Genomic DNA, 16,743 nt, shown 5'->3' with positions numbered 1-16,743 from the left:
CCACAGGGCCCCAGCCTTAGCAGCACTTTTTCCCTTCCGTGCTGAATGTCTATCCTCTTGCTATTCTTTTTTCCCCTCCCTTGGAGAACATGCCTGGAGTATTATTGGGAATGTTCTGCGTTCTGTTACTGACCTGTGAACAGTCTCAACTTTCTTTTTGGCTCCTTTTTCCTTTCCTCGTTTCCATTCTCCTCTCGTTCCTCCGCTTTGGCGTTTGAGGATCCTCTTCCTTCTTCTTCCTCCCTGTGCGCTCCTGAAGGCCAGCTCACATGTCTGACATGTAAAAGGTGACTGGGTAACGCGTAATTCCCAGCTGTGGGTAGACAGGTAGGGTTCGCACGTACCCCCTGGTACAGGCCAGGCCCAGGGAGGGGTGATTGCCTTAGCTGTAACCTGCCCAGATTGCCCATTCGTCCCTCCATCAGGTGTTCGGGAGGTGTGACCTGAAGTGTGAACAATCACCTAAGGCAGGTGCGCCCCCTTGTCCAGCGGGCCCGCAGATGGAAGGAGTGCTCCATCAGATACTCTGGCAATCACAGGGATTTCCTCGTAACGAGTCACTCATCTCCATCGACGTCGACGAAATGAAAACGTAATGAGCCTACTGATTTGAATACCCATCCTGCTACACTGCGGTTCCTTGTGGTATCACGTACTGAAGACAGTCAGTCCTTCATCACAGACAATCCGTTTATTGTTCAGAAAGGTGTTGATGGCACTGCTGGCTCTGTGAAATCCTGTTCTCGTTTACGGAATGGCACTTTGCTTTCGGAGAAGGCTTCTGATGCTCAAGCACTACTACTTCTTGATGCCTCACATCTCCATGGCTACCCTGTTCGTATCGAGACACAATCAACTTCGAATTCTACCCGTGGTGTAATTTACACCAGGCTGCTTGACGGTCTAACAGACGCTGAAATACTGTCTCACCCCTCTGATCAGGGTGTCATTGCCGTTCATCGTGTCATGAAAAAGGTGATTCCTTCTTGGTGCCAACACGCACTCTCTTCCTCGCCTTTGATAGGGTGGTGCTGCCGTCCAAGATTAAAGCAGGCTACGAAATCATCACAGTCCGGCCTTACATTCCGAATCTGATGCACCCTAGAACGTCTAGTCGACACCTGAGGAAAATGCGTAATGTGTGGCAGGGATGCACACGAGGGCGAATGTCTGCCGCCTCCTCCCCGCTGTATCAACTGCAATGGCGGCCAAGCCGCCTCTTCTCGGGATTGTCCCGTGTCTCTAGATGAGCGGGCTGTTAAAGAGATTAGGGTAAAGGAAAAAGTGCCTTACCCACTAGCTCGCAAGTTACTGGCTAATTGCAAACCCTGTGTTTTCCCGTCTGGCACTTAAAGTTCAGTTCTTGTTACCCCTCGCTCCATAAAAGATATGGCTCCGCAGACATGCGACCTCAGATTTGGCTCTGAGGATGTGAAGTCACCCAGTGTCAAGGTAGCATCACCATCCCCCTGTCCCGCTATGCAACAAACTGTCAAAATCTCGCCTCCAGGGGCGAAGCTACCCACTACACAACTGGCACGCAGGAAAGGCCAGGAATAGTATTCCGAAGAAGACTTCTTCCGTCCCTCCAGCCAAACAACACCCAAGTCTACCTCTAAGCAGAAGGGCTCGAAGAAGTTCACTAACATTTGAAGTAGAGGTCAAACCTAAAGTTGGGACCGAACCGTCAAAAGGGTGAAAGAACTGGCAAAAGAAACAAAATTGCAACCAATACAGGAAACAGGTGGAATAGCTAGGTCGACATAAAGCAGAACACCGAACACGGAGAGAGGTGAAGGAGGTGGCAACGGGGAAGGAGCGGGCCGGCCGCGGTGGTCTAGCGGTTTTAGGCGCTCAGTCCGGAACCACGCGACCGCTACGGTCGCAGGTTTGAATCCTGCCTCGGGCATGGATGTGTGTGATGTCGTTAGGTTAGTTAGGTTTAAGTAGTTCTAAGTTCTAGGGGACTGATGACCTCCGATGTTGTCCCATAGTGCTCAGAGCGATTTGAGCCATTTGGGGAAGGAGCGGGGATAGGGAGAGAGGGAGAAGGGAAAGCGGCTAGGGAATAAGAATAAGCTGCAATAGCCCGGGGCCCCATGTGTGCCACGCACGAACTCACGAAAGAACCGTGAGACCCCTGGGGGTACAAGGTTTCTGCCGCTTTCTCTTCTACACGGAGATTCAGTGCAGTGTGCAGACCGTGTCACCTCGCGCCTGTTGGTGTGAGACTGGTATTTCAGCATCCATTGAACCTGACGCAAGTTGGCTTGCGTCAGCAGTCTAAGGATTTTTCTGTCGGATCTGGTTACTGATCCTTCGTGCTTTGTCTCGCAGTTGTGGGGCCGCTTGGTTCGCATCCTGGTCGTCCAGTCTCCGTTTCTTTTTGTAATGGGTGCGTTTCGGTGTTTCCGAATCAGTCAGCATCGGAATTTTTCAGTTTTGTGAAGGTTATCTCAGCTGTGGAGGTAAAACCTGTCTCCTCAGTGGTCTCGTTACCCTGATATGAAGGGTGGACATCAGGTGATTTTACTCTGTCTTGATTATTTACCGTTAATTCTGCGTCGCCACTCAATTCCATGGACGAGTCTGTATGAATCTCTTCATTGGAAAGGACGTCTACGGGTGGAATCGAGGATTTAAGTGCAGTGACCGCCGATGCGACAGTGTCTGAAGTTTCTTAAATTGAAGGCACATCTACGGCTGGAGTCTCGGGTTTGAGTACCGCGACCGCCGATGCGTATGTTAGAGGCAGCGCCTTTGCAACTGGGGGGCTTGCGACTTCGCCAGTAGGTATCTGGCCACGCGTCTTTGTATACACCGTGCGCGGACATTGCTCGCCGCGCCACACCCGAAGCACGTTTCCGGTTGCCCATTGTAAATAATAATAGGTCGCTTACGTTGATATGAGTGAATGTGTTCCAACAGTTCTATCTCTACCTGTCCCACTCCGTTAAGAACAGGAATTTGTGGTCTTTTAAAAAGTTTTCTGCCAAATTACTCAACACCCTGCCATTAGGCTTTCGTACACTATTTCTTCCGCTGACGCCTCAAAAGGGAATTAAAAATGCACACTACGCGGATATCAAGTCCTGCAGGCGTAACGGCAACATCACAGAGTTGGGCATCTCTCTACTTAAACTTCGAAGTTTGCGATAGAGTTAGGGAATCTACCGTAGGGGCTTCTGAGTTGGTAAGCTTCACAAAAACACTACTTGTCACCAGCGAGAAGTAGATTCCAAAAATATCATCAGCTGTGATCTTAGCGGTTCCTTCGAACCAACTGGAACTAAACAAAGAGAAGTGAGAGGTCATCCACATCCGATAAATTTTGGATATACGATAAATGGCACAAATCTGAGGACTGTCAATTCGACTAAATACCTAGGAATTACTATAACGAGCAACTTAAATTGGAAAGACCACATAGATAATATTGTGGGTAAGGCGAAACACAGACTGAGCTATGATGGCAGAACACGTCGAAGATGAGACGGACCCACTAAAAGAGACAGCCTACATTACACTTGTCCGTCCTCTGCTGGAATATTGCTGCGTGGTATGGGAACCTTACCAGGTAGGATTGACGGTGGACAGCGAAAAAGTGCAACGAAGGGCAGCCCGTTTCCTCCTATCGCGCAATAGGGGTGAGAGTTTCACTGATGTGATACGCGAGTTGGGGTGGCAGTCACTGAAACAAAGGCGATTTTCTTTCCGGCGAGATCTATTTACGAAATTTCAATCATCAGCTTTCTCTTCCGAATGCGAAAAAATTGACACCCACCTACGTAGGGAGAAATGATCATAATAATAAAATAAATCAGAGATCGAACGGAAAGATTTAGGTGTTCATTTTTCCCACGCGCCATTCGAGAGTGGGATGGTAGAGAATTAGTATGAAAACGTTTCGGTGAACCCTCTGCCAGGCACTTTCGTGTGAATTACAGAGTAACCATGTAGATGTAGATCCTGTACTTCGAACAAACGTGGTTTGACAAACTTCGAATGAAAAGTAAACTTCACTGTATCTTCTACATTTGTCGGATGCATTATTCCATAATTTCTACGCAATTACAGCTAAGGGTACGTTGTAAGCTTGCGAGTCACCTCACAGACACAAGCAAATCGCCGCCACAGAACGCCGCAATGCTGGAGGTTACACACTGCCTTTTCCTCAGGCAGACATGGATAAGACCAAGCTATACTCCCTTCACACTGCTCGCATTCCGCTAATATAGCGAAAATGATTATACTCGGCCTTCCTAAAGACGTAGAATCGAGCAAAATATTGCATAATCAATATCTCATAGATGTTAAACTATACTCCTGGAAATTGAAATAAGAACACCGTGAATTCATTGTCCCAGGAAGGGGAAACTTTATTGACACATTCCTGGGGTCAGATACATCACATGATCACACTGACAGAACCACCGGCACATAGACACAGGCAACAGAGCATGCACAATGTCGGCACTAGTACAGTGTATATACACCTTTCGCAGCAATGCAGGCTGCTATTCTCCCATGGAGACGATCGTAGAGATGCTGGATGTAGTCCTGTGGAACGGCTTGCCATGCCATTTCCACCTGGCGCCTCAGTTGGACCAGCGTTCTTGCTGGACGTGCAGACCGCGTGAGACGACGCTTCATCCAGTCCCAAACATGCTCAATGGGGGACAGATCCGGAGATCTAGCTGGCCAGGGTAGTTGACTCACACCTTCTAGAGCACGTTGGGTGGCACGGGATACATGCGGACGTGCATTGTCCTGTTGGAACAGCAAGTTCCCTTGCCGGTCTAGGAATGGTAGAACGATGGGTTCGATGACGGATTGGATGTACCGTGCACTATTCAGTGTCCCCTCGACGATCACCAGTGGTGTACGGCCAGTGTAGGAGATCGCTCCCCACACCATGATGCCGGGTGTTGGCCCTGTGTGCCTCGGTCGTATGCAGTCCTGATTGTGGCGCTCACCTGCACGGCGCCAAACACGCATACGACCATCATTGGCACCAAGGCAGAAGCGACTCTCATCGCTGAAGACGACACGTCTCCATTCGTCCCTCCATTCACGCCTGTCGCGACACCACTGGAGGCGGGCTGCACGATGTTGGGGCGTGAGCGGAAGACGGCCTAACGGTGTGCGGGACCGTAGCCCAGCTTCATGGAGACGGTTGCGAATGGTCCTCGCCGATACCCCAGGAGCAACAGTGTCACTAATTTGCTGGGAAGTGGCGGTGCGGTCCCCTACGGCACTGCGTAGGATCCTACGGTCTTGGCGTGCATCCGTGCGTCGCTGCGGTCCGGTCCCAGGTCGACGGGCACGTGCACCTTCCGCCGACCACTGGCGACAACATCGATGTACTGTGGAGACCTCACGCCCCACGTGTTGAACAATTCGGCGGTACGTCCACCCGGCCTCCCGCATGCCCACTATACGCCCTCGCTCAAAGTCCGTCAACTTCACATACGGTTCACGTCCACGCTGTCGCGGCATGCTACCAGTGTTAAAGACTGCGATGGAGCTCCGTATGCCACGGCAAACTGGCTGACACTGACGGCGGCGGTGCACAAATGCTGCGCAGCTAGCGCCATTCGACGGCCAACACCGCGGTTCCTGGTGTGTCCGCTGTGCCGTGCGTGTGATCATTGCTTGTACAGCCCTCTCGCAGTGTCCGGAGCAAGTATGGTGGGTCTGACACACCGGTGTCAATGTGTTCTTTTTTCCATTTCCAGGAGTGTATATAAACAACAAAGTCGGCGCGTTCACCTTAATGTCAGAACACGAAAATCGCGTTGGGAGCCTTTTTCATGCAGGATCTGCTCCTCCGTTCCGTGTAATCGTTTGATACCTGATTAAACTGACATGCCCGCCTACGGCTTCCGGAAACGAAAATTTCATTGTGACCCCTATATTTGATCTCGCAACCTTCTCACCTGGCGTCAGGCGTGCTACCGTTGTGCCACAGTCGACGCTGTTTAGTTCTATGCTTGAATAGGTTCCTCTAACACGTATTGTATCGCTCAAACCTAAGAAATAATGACAGCAGGTTCTACGAGAGACTAGTCCCAGATTTATTTGCTGTAGCGTGGTTGTAACTTAGTGGTAGAGTGTCTGCTTCGCATGCAGAAAGTCCTGGGTCCAAATCCCAGCTCCTCCAGTTTTTGTTTCTCCGTGCAGCAGTACACGAAAACTTTTGCCTATTACCATATTCGATAAAATTCAGAGTACAAGATTCTTCCTCCAAGCAAGTGGATTTCGTACAGTTCGACCTCATAGCGGGAGGACTGTGACATGCAAGTCCCTGGGCTTCGATCCCCCCATTGAAATGTTGCTCCAAAGCCTTCGGTATGGCGTGCGGACTGCATCTCAAACATGTATTTGCAAGTTACAGCGACAATCGTGATTTCTGTTTCGAGATGATGAAAGATAAAGGGGGCACCAGGGATTTAACCGGGGACCTCTCAATCTGCAGTCGAATGCTCTAAGACTGAGCTACACCCCCTTTCACAATCTTTCTATTCCCATAACTGCGGGAAAATGTTATACTTGCTAAACATTTTTGATAGAGCTAAAAATTGAGTAATCATTATCTCTGTTATATATTACCATTAAACGATGTAAATAACAAAACACTACACACTTCGCGCCTGGAGAATGTGCGAGGTGGCGCCGTCACCTTAATGTCATAAAGCGAAAATTGCGCAAGTAGCCTTTTTCAAGCAGGTTCTGTTCGTCCGTTCTCTGTAATCGTTTGGTATCTGATTAAATTGACATTCTCGCCTATGGATTTCGTAAACGAAACCGAGCGAGGTGGCGCAGTGGTTAGCACACTGGACTCTAATTCGGGAGGACGACGGTTCAATCCCGTCTCCAGCTATCCTGATTTAGGTTTTCCGTGATTTCCCTAAATCGTTTCAGGCAAATGCCGGGATGGTTCCTTTGAAAGGGCACGGCCGATTTCCTTCCCAATCCTTCCCTACATCGAGCTTGCGCTCCGTCTCTAATGACCTCGTTGTCGACGGGACGTTAAACACTAACAACCACCACCGTAAACGAAAATTTCATTGAGTCCGACGTGATTTGAACACGCAACCTTCTGGAGTCAGACGCGCTACCGTTGCGCCACGGAGTCGACGCTGCTTAGGTCGTACCATGAGTAGGTTCCCGGAACATTTACTGTACCGTTCAAACCTAAGAAATGACACTAGGACCCACGAGAGATAAGTCCCAGTTGTACTTCCTCGGATGGGGGTGTAACTCAGTGGCGGTCTTGCCTTGGCGGACGCGGTTATGTCCTCGCTGCAGCTGTTCTCGTGCTGACAAGTGAGAGGTGAGTTCGACGCTCTTACGATGTTAAAGTGCAGTGTAGATCTGAAAATGAATCGATGAAGAGTACGACGTAATCCTTTAGAAAAGACACTTTGAAGTTAGCGTTTGATTAACGCTTTGCACGATCTAGAGCCTTCGAGGTAGAACAGATCTTGCATATTGTACTAAGGCTCTGTCAGTAATATAATTGGATCACGTAACCAGTTGTCACAGTTCATGGTGAATCCCGAATGCCGTGATAAGGTCAGAGAAGGATGTGGCGGATCATTTAAGTTTAATCACTGATGGGAACGTCAGTGATGTCAAAGTAGGTTATGCAGGTTTCGGGATTAGAACAGTCCGGATCTTTGAACTTCACTTTGAAATAACTGAGGAACAGATTGTGTCCTCTGATCATACGGTAAGGTCATTAGTAATGTAGCGGAGAAGTGGACCACCTTCAAAAAGTTCCCAGTTTCAAATGGCTTGAGCCGAAACAAAAAAATCCTAAGAAGCACATTCCGTGGTATATTTACGCATGCGGTTATACAGGTATTGTACACGGCGAGACGAGGACGAAGCAGCTGCACAAGATCCCAGCGCGGCTTCCGAGAGTGAGGAGCGTCAGTAATCAGGACCCTGTCCCAAGAAGCATAAAAAAACGGAGGACAGCTCCGCCTGGCTCCACCAAAAGATACAATCAATGCGTGAAAAAGTACAATAAATAGTGCGCCAAATCAGTGGTACAACATCAGTAAATCTGAATGTAGTCCTACAGACCTCACACAGTGAGTTAAGAGGACTTTCGATAATCGGAAGCGCAGACGCAACAGAAAGGCGAAACTAAACGGTGTACGAATGAGGAATCAAAGAACAGGACTCGATCTCAACGTGGGCCAGAGACAGGGTTGCCTCAACCCAGTGATAGGAGAAAGTGGGCAGATGAAATGCAAGAATTTTCTGCAGACGAGGATATGAAGGAAGTGTCAAACCTACCAGGAGACATGATTTCAGCTCACAAAGAGGAGGAATTGAGAGAAGAAACATCATATCCACTACATGAAGACCTTTAGGCTTCGTCGACAGTGCGCCGTAACAACATGTATACTTAATTCTTCACGACTTCATTACAAGCCTACAGAATAGGGGCGTTGAATATAAACGAGGATCTAATGAACTAAAACTTACGAACTTGCATCATACGCTCTATGCAGCCGATATCGATGTTGTTATGCTACAAGAAGTCGTAAGTCCCGGGCACGACGATGACCTCAGAACGGCGATACTCACCAAAGAAGGAACCATTGTCAAGATGGTCAAGATGTCGAGAAACTGGCAAACGCCAGCGGTTTAGCAGCCACCATTCACAATACGCGATTTATAAACATCCATTCACCATCTGGCACCGGGAACAGGAGGCGAAGAGCTGAATTTTATAAAGATCACGTAGTCCCTCCTTTTGGTGGCCGATACGCGCATATAATTTTTAGATTTGACTCCTAATGATAGGAAGCCACATTTTAATAGCTGTTCAGGACTCGAAGTCGTAATTCCATAACTCCACTTGGTTGACACCTGGAAGCTCAAGAACGGTGCACTGCCGGGCTTAACTCACATCACGAATCATTCCGCGAGTGGCATTGACAGAATCTGACAGTCGACCTGAAGATCCACGCCCTGCAAACGGAGTTATGGCCCACTATCTTTTCGGACCATGCTGCGTACCATGAAATGAAAATGGTAAGAAACGTACAGGGGATGAGGTTTGTGGTAGGTGAATTTCGTACACTTGAAAGACCCTAAATCCCCTGAAACCTTCAATACGATATGCAAAGCGTGGAGGAAAATGTGTACTTCATACACGTCAGCACTGACATGGTGGATGATGTGTCAAACTCGAGATAAGAAAATCGCTGATCAGTTACTCCGGCGGCCGGCCGATGTGGCAGAGCGGTTCTACGCGCTTCAGTCTGGAACCACGCGACCGCTACGGTCGCAGATTCGAATCCTGCCTCGGGCATGGATGTGTGTGATGTCCTTAGGTTAGTTAGGTTTAAGTAGTTGTAAGTTCTAGAGGACTGATGACCTCAGAAGTTAAGTCCTATAGTGCTCAGAGCCATTTCAACCATTTTTTGATGCCTCGGGCTCACTGTGAGGGCAGGCCGCTGCCGGCGGCGATCGGAAACTGACGCTTGTCTGGATTCAACGTCCGCTCGTTGCGAGGCCTGTTGCAGTTTCTTTTGTTTCGACGTGAACTTGCAGGCTGGGGCACATTTAATTGCCGGGGACGGATTTCGCCCCCCCCCCCCTCCCCTTCCTGGTGCTGCAGAATCGTGGTCGTTGTCAATTCCCTCAGTCGGCATTTACCGACGCGGTTTAGGGTCCACGGAGGCGTCATTACCCTCCCTACGGTCGACAATAACAGGAGCAGCAGTGGACGCACTACCGAGCAAAACAGCCTCCGGAACGGGTTTTCATTCCGTCTGTCACGGCTACCGGTGCGGGTTCAGAAACCACCGGTGGCGCAACAGTTAAGACAGCCTGCAGTTCAGTCACCGGTGCTCTTACATTCGCAGGCAGAGAGATCACCGGCATCGCTGGTGGAGATAAATCGCAAGAAGGGATGTAGTGTCCATGGCAACGGCTTCGGTCGCAATCTTACGGTCAGACATGCTACATGCACATGAGGGGGAAGCACCCAGGACGACCGCCGCCCATGTCACCAGGTCCTAACCGTTTTTTCGCAGTAATTGCACTGGGCGGCTACGCATGGGACAGTGTTGTCGAAAAATCCGGTGTCATTAAAGAAAGACGCCGATTGACCGCTGTAAGTGATAATGGTCCGCTGGCAATAACGTAAACAAAAGACTGTATGTGTTACCTGATAATTATTCGGACACTTCGAACACCATTTTAAACTTTATAATAATATGCGGATGACCATTTCTCTTTCGCGACCGAAAACACAGTTCCATACGGTATTAAAATGCAAGAAATAGTTTCGTTCTGCACTTCAAAAGAAAAGTTAAATACATGAATAGTACGGATACTATAAATCGCGTTTGAAAGAGCAATTTCACTTATAGTTCCCTCAAGGTTCTTAATTTTTTGGACACCACCATTTTCGTTAACTAACGTTCCACACACATTGGATGAGAACAATTTCAGGCACAACGAATTCAAGAACGCGTCAAGTTGAACACACAGAATAACACTTTTCGGTAACTGCAAGTCATTTTACGACATTCCTGAATGTCGAAAGCAGTCAGCCTACGCACGGACATGTCAAAGGTTATCTGAAGATTGTTCTGACGATTTTCAGAATGATCGCGATCCATACAAGTCGCTAAAGAACAGCCGCTGACCGCGCAGCACTCGAAAACTGCCCGGCACGCCGCGTGGTGTGCACGGGCCCACTACTCCGAAGAGACTGGTGCATCAGAACAGCCCCTTAGATAGCTCCGCCACCTTGTCTACACAACACACACGTCACACGAGCTGCATTCTACCCCACGAGAACATACCACAATGGCGCAAAAAAGACTTCAAATTTGGCAACGGTGGGATTGGAACTCACGCTTCCGAAGAGACTGGTGCCTAAAACAAGCTCCATAGACCGCTCGCTCGGCCACGTTACTGTCGGAACGACGAAGACAAAAAAATTATTTTCTACTACAAAGAGCGAGAAGGAAGCATCTTGGCAATAGCCATGGCATGCATTTCCCCTGCTCTCCCATGGGAAGCGTCGCCTTAGGCCTGCCACAACTAGAAAATGCTGTGCCCGCCGTATGATAGCGACGCCACGTGGCTGTAGCTGTGGGAGTGAGAAGAGATAGCGTCAAGACACGTTTTCGCGCCGTGGTTACGATTCGAACGTGGGCTGTGTCGTACCCATTTACATACCATAGCTGTACCTGGCTGCCGGAGCCAGAGTGCTCCACCTAACAAACATAAGTCTCTCCTAGGAGATAACACTTGAAGAAAAAGCACCAGGTGAGCGGGGTTGCAGCAAAACTGTACACTGCTGGGAGTTTTTTTTCCTTTCCCTACGGGCCTCCCTTCTCCGCTTACAGCCCGGCCTTGAGCTCTCCATAAATGCCTTAATCGGCGAGCTGCTTTGGCTTCAAAAGAAAGAGTTGCTCCTTCCGTACAAAAACTAGGTAGATAAGCACTGTGCTGCAAGTGGAAAAAAACGGGAAACTTTGTTGTACAGGTCGACGTCCTTCCGTTGAAGGAGTAAAAATGAAAAATTAAAGCTGGATCTTGATGGTGACGATGGAAGCCCGTAATCGTAGAGTCACCACCCAGCTAGAGTTCATTGCAGGAAAAGAAGATACCGAATCCGTGAAGTGAATATCTGCTGGGTGTAGTCCGTCGCAGACGAAGCATCGACAGAGAAACGAAAATCCTCTTGAAGTAAAATTAAAAGACGATAATTATAGTGGTGCTTTATGCTGTTAAACAAATAATTTTGAAATCCAGTAAGGAATTAAACAGTTACCGCCCGCTGAAGCTCTCGCAGGCACTGGGAAGAACGCTCTCCTTCCGTTCCATGGAACCTTTGTCAAAACGCTTCGTCGTGGCAATTAAGACTGTTCAGCAAACAATAATAGAAAATGAGTCCAGTCAAATGAACAACATACGCTCGACCATCACTGTCAGTCGTTGAAGTAAAAATAACACACAAATCCTCCATACGCGTTAAAAGTAAAAACAAAAAATCACACCTTAAAAACGGCAGATTACGGTTGGCATTGTCTTGAGCAACTAATCAGTGAATAGACGCCGAATAAGCAGGAATCAAACGTTGAAAAGAAAGCACTAAACACATTCTAACGGCTAAGAACAATTACACTAACACATAAAACAATATTTGAATCATTTCTCGGAGTTTCAAGTTGTAGTCCTGCAAAAGAGGAAGGGACGCACGTGTACAGTGTTAACCCATTCTTCATTTACCATTTTCTCGTTCCCGATATCACATCAAAGAAAATAGAGGAATGTTGGAGCAGTTAATTCCGCATTATAACAGTCTGTTAGACGCAAATGAGGGAGCAGTCAATAGAAAATTAGAAAATGACTATGTGATGATCTTTTCTGGCTTTAGTTATGGCATGCTGCGTAGATAAATAGACCAAATAGTGGTAGTCGTCTGACAGCCGCAAATGCAGGATGGCGAAGACAGTGTGAGCCACGATCCATGCGGTGGCGGCACGTTTCGTAGTCGGATACAGTTCAAGGTCGGGGATCAAAGCTGTATACGCAGAAAAACTGGTAGCGCTAGAGCGGTTGATAAGAGCGAGCATCTGGGCTGCAATTTTCCAAATCGACTGTGGACTCAGGCACACGAAACGATTTTCCACCGTGTCACCCTGTCGACAGTCGTCACTCAAGCTTGACGGTTGTAAATGGATGCGGCTCACCTTTTCATTGGTGGAGAGAACTCTGTTAATGGCTTTGTACCAAAGGCTGCTGACGGGAAAGCAGCGTGAACGTGGGCCCACACCGTCCACGGGTAGAGCGCCGCCAGTTTGTTGCCCACTGGCCGTCGTCGTAGTCCGTGGTAGACACCCTTCACAGTCCGCGATGTAGGGTCGAGCTCTTCAGCGGCGAGGTAAATTCTCTGGATGAAGTATTCCCGAACACACTTCAGTTGGAATGGTATTGCAGTCGGGTCGAGAGGGACCGTTTCAAACAAAGGACGATGAATATTGAACAGAAAGGCCGTTGGGCTCGACGGGTTCTGGTCAATGGTGACGTTTGTCCGTTGGATAAGCAACGCAGCAGCTTTCGTGGCAAAGTGAATGAGGCCGAGTCCTCCCTGTTCGCGCGGCAACGTACAAGTGGTGTAAGCCACCTTGAAAATGTCTCCCCTACACAAAAGCCAATAGACAGCCTGTTATTGCTCTGCCCAAATCCTTTGGTACTTGAAATAGCTGGGTAAGGTACCAGGCTTCGGTTAACAAGAAAACGTTGATTAAAAGCGCCCTCTGTGTCAAAGCGAGAGTGCGAGTAGCGGATAGATGAGCCATTGCTCGTATTTCATTTAACACAATACGCCAGTTGAATGACGCAGTCTGCAAGAGGTTGGCTTTGAAACGGACACCCAAAGTTTTGTGTTCGTGTTTCACAGTAAGCCACAGGCGTTTGAAGCCCCGTGTTGCCGCATAAATTGGCAAAAAGACCGTTTACGCAGCGGAGGTACATTCATATTGGGTGAGAACAGCACGTATTTTGTCGAAGTCGGTGGCCGAGGACCCAAAGAGGCCAAGGTCATCGGCATAAGCGCTACAAACCTGCTTTGCATCCCCAATACTTATTCCCTTGCAAGAACTGTGCAAATTACGCAACAAACTATCTAATGAAATTGCGTGAAGTGCCATTGACAAAGGGTATCCTTGTTTCACAGAACAGCGGAGTGGAACAGGCTCCGATAAAAAACCGTTGATGGTAATCCTTGATGTGGACTCCGTAAAAAGGTTAAAAATAGTAGTAATAAAATTTGCACCAAAATCAAATTTCTGAAGCACTCGCCGAAAATATTGATGGCTCTCTCTGTCAAATCCCATGGCGAAATCGATGGATAAAGTAACAAAACGAATTCAGTTCGTTGTAACATATGCAATGGCGTCTCGGTACGTCGATTCAGCACCATAGAAAGTGCGTTGCGGCACTGCACAGAATTGAAAAGGGTTAGTTTTGGCATAACCAGCTTCAAGCGGGATGATCGACATTTAGTAAAGAGCTTATAATCACCACTGAGAATAGTGATTGGTCGAAGACTGCACAGTTTTCTGTTAACTGTAACATGGGATCCACTGTCAGAACACCCTCAAGAAAGGTCGCAGGGACAGTCATTGCATTTAAAATTTCGTTAAATACGTCAGTTAGGACTGAGCCAAAAAAAAGCCAAAAATGTAGATAAAATTTTGGAGGAAGCCAGTCAGCACCTGATGGTTTATTCGTGGAACACATTTTTAGGACATCACGCACGTTGGTTGGTTGGTTGGTTGGTTGGTTGGTTGGTTGGTTGGTGGCTGAAGGGACCAAACTGCGAGGTCATCCGTTCCTTGTTAAACAAACAAGGAACAGAAGGAAAGAAGAAAAGATGTACAGGACAAAAACAGGAGAAAGGAATAACGACAGGACAACCTACACTGCTATGGACAAAGCAGAAAAAGAAAACGACAGAAGCAAGAAATATGCAGAAGGAATAAAAACAAGAGAGCAGATGACCGTGGCTGGCTGACCACGAGAATAAAAACGAAAAGCCAGCTACTCTGCGACACACAAAACATCTACCCTAAAAGCATTAGAGTGGAGAAGGCAAAGGGACAAAGGACATGAGCTAAAGCTTATACAGAACGATAAAAGGTGAAACTAAATTAGCCGATGAGGCGTTGTCAGCTAAAATTAATGGTAACGAGTCCGGTAACTGAAGAGTCCGTCGCAGGACAGCCAAAGGACGACAGCTCACAAAGATATGGGCCACTGTCAGCCGCACCAACACTCACCATGGTGAAGGACGTAGCCGTGTATCACCCAAGCGTGGCCAATGCGGAGCCGATAGAGAACCACAGAATCCCTGCGAGAGGCCCGCGTGGAAGTCTTCCACACATTCGTGGGCCCATTAATGGCACGCTGCTTGTTGCGCGTACATAGGTTATGCTATTCCGTCTCCCAAAGCCACAAAACCTTGGTGCCTAGTGCTAAACGCACGTTAGTTGCAGAGAAGCCGATCTCCATAAGCAGTTTCCGAGTAGTTTGTTTGGCCAGCCTGTTAGCAAGTTAGTTGCCTGGAATTCCGACGTGACCTGGGGTCCAAACAAACACCATTTAACGACTGGACTGCTCCAGGGCGTAGATGGACTGTGGTATGGTCGCTACCAAAGGATGACGAGCGTAGCACTGGTCTATAGCTTGTAGGCTGCTCAAGGATTCAGTACACACAAGGAAAGACTCCCCAGGGCAAGAGCGGATGTGCTCAAGAGCACGAGATACAGCCACCAGTTCGGCAGTGGAAACACTGCAGCCACTGGGCAAGGGATGCTGTTCAATATGTTCTCCGTGGACATACGCGAAGCCGACGTGATCATCAGCCATTGAGCCGTCGGTGTAAATCACTTCATGGCCTCGGTACATGTCAAGAATCAAGATGAAGTGGCAGTGGAGAGCTGTGGGGTTAACTGAGTCATTAGAGCCATGTGAAACTTCCAGGCGAGGCCGCGGCCTGGTTGTACACCATAGAGGAGAACGTGAATGGACCTAAAGTATAGGTGCTAACGGCAAGAGCTCCATTTCTGAAGGACGGGATCGGACACGAATTGCAATTGGAAGCCCTGACCTGGGCCACTAAGGAGGGAGATAAACCGCTGTGTGTGAAAAAAGGAGACGGTAATCCGGCTGCGCAGCAGAACTACTAACGTGTGCAACGTAAATGGGCAGCAGTTGTTTGTGCCTGACAGAGGGACGCCAGCCTCCACCAGTACACTGCTCACTGGAGGTGTTTCTTTTTTTTTCTTTTTTTTTTTTTTTTTTTTTCACTAGCTGCTTATATTTTATGACCCACCGTCTAATTTCTTATGGTGGGTCGTATATTGCCACTTAGCCGCTGTGACTGGATCCGGGGTCCGCAGTGACTGAAAGAAACACCACACCGGCTCCCGTCCCCACTCACACCGTTGCCCGTGTCCCGCCACGTGGAGGCGGGCTTTGTTTAGATCCATTTGATTTTTTTTTTGTGCAGCATTAGAAAAACTTATAACTAATACAAAATCAAGTAAGATATTAATAAACAAAACGAAATTAAATATTTAGAAAGAAGGAAGGAAGAGAACTGAATAGAGAAGTTATAGGTGTAATATGGCCCGTCACCTGGTTGTGGGCGGCGGCCCGGGTCTTGGAATGACCCTCAAGACGCTGGCCGTTGCTCACCATGCTTTTAACATCTACCATCCTAAAAACTACCTTAACTAGAAGAGATTAGGGTACGTTAAAGCTAGAAACTAAGACTAAGACCTCCATGTCCGGCCGGCTAAACTATTTACGATATACAATAGAGAGGTAACTGATTTTGTGCTTCGCTCAAAGTTGCTAATGAAAGGGTACTCGTGGTAAAAGTAATAAGGTAATGACGCTAACGGTTTGTGTTGAGCCTGCAAGGCTCCTAGTAGAGTGCATCAGGCGCGAGCACCTCCCGGCCCCGCCGACAACACGACCTGAACGGTGGTTTTCCCCGATCTACCATAGGTATCCGTCGGGTTGGGCTCAAAAGAGAGGAACCACAATTAAGATCCTTCCATCCAGGACGTGCGCCGCCTCCTACCAGGGGGGCGTGGGTCCCTTGAAGAGGTGCCCAACTTTAAGCTTCAGATGAGAAGTTCTTAGTATAGTGGAGGTTGAGGTATAGGCTGTGTAGGTTGGTTGTAC

General features: G+C 48.3%; 1 protein-coding gene across 1 annotated transcript in view; it reads right to left on the bottom strand.

Moving 5' to 3' along the window:
* Positions 1-16,269, bottom strand: part of LOC126252248 (translation initiation factor IF-2-like) — a 97,400-nt gene extending 81,131 nt beyond the window's left edge. The window contains exons 1-3 of the mRNA XM_049953121.1: positions 16,189-16,269; positions 12,738-12,937; positions 7,865-7,953 (exon numbers count right to left, since the gene is read on the bottom strand). Coding sequence (XP_049809078.1) covers positions 7,865-7,953; positions 12,738-12,937; positions 16,189-16,269 — 370 coding nt within the window. The remainder of the gene's footprint in view (positions 1-7,864; positions 7,954-12,737; positions 12,938-16,188) is intronic.
* Between the last annotated feature and the right edge of the window lie 474 nt (positions 16,270-16,743).

The sequence above is a fragment of the Schistocerca nitens genome, chromosome 4 (genome assembly GCF_023898315.1).
Source record: "Schistocerca nitens isolate TAMUIC-IGC-003100 chromosome 4, iqSchNite1.1, whole genome shotgun sequence".
NCBI classification, from domain to species: Eukaryota; Metazoa; Arthropoda; class Insecta; order Orthoptera; family Acrididae; genus Schistocerca; species Schistocerca nitens.
This window is presented reverse-complemented; position numbering and strand designations above follow the sequence as displayed.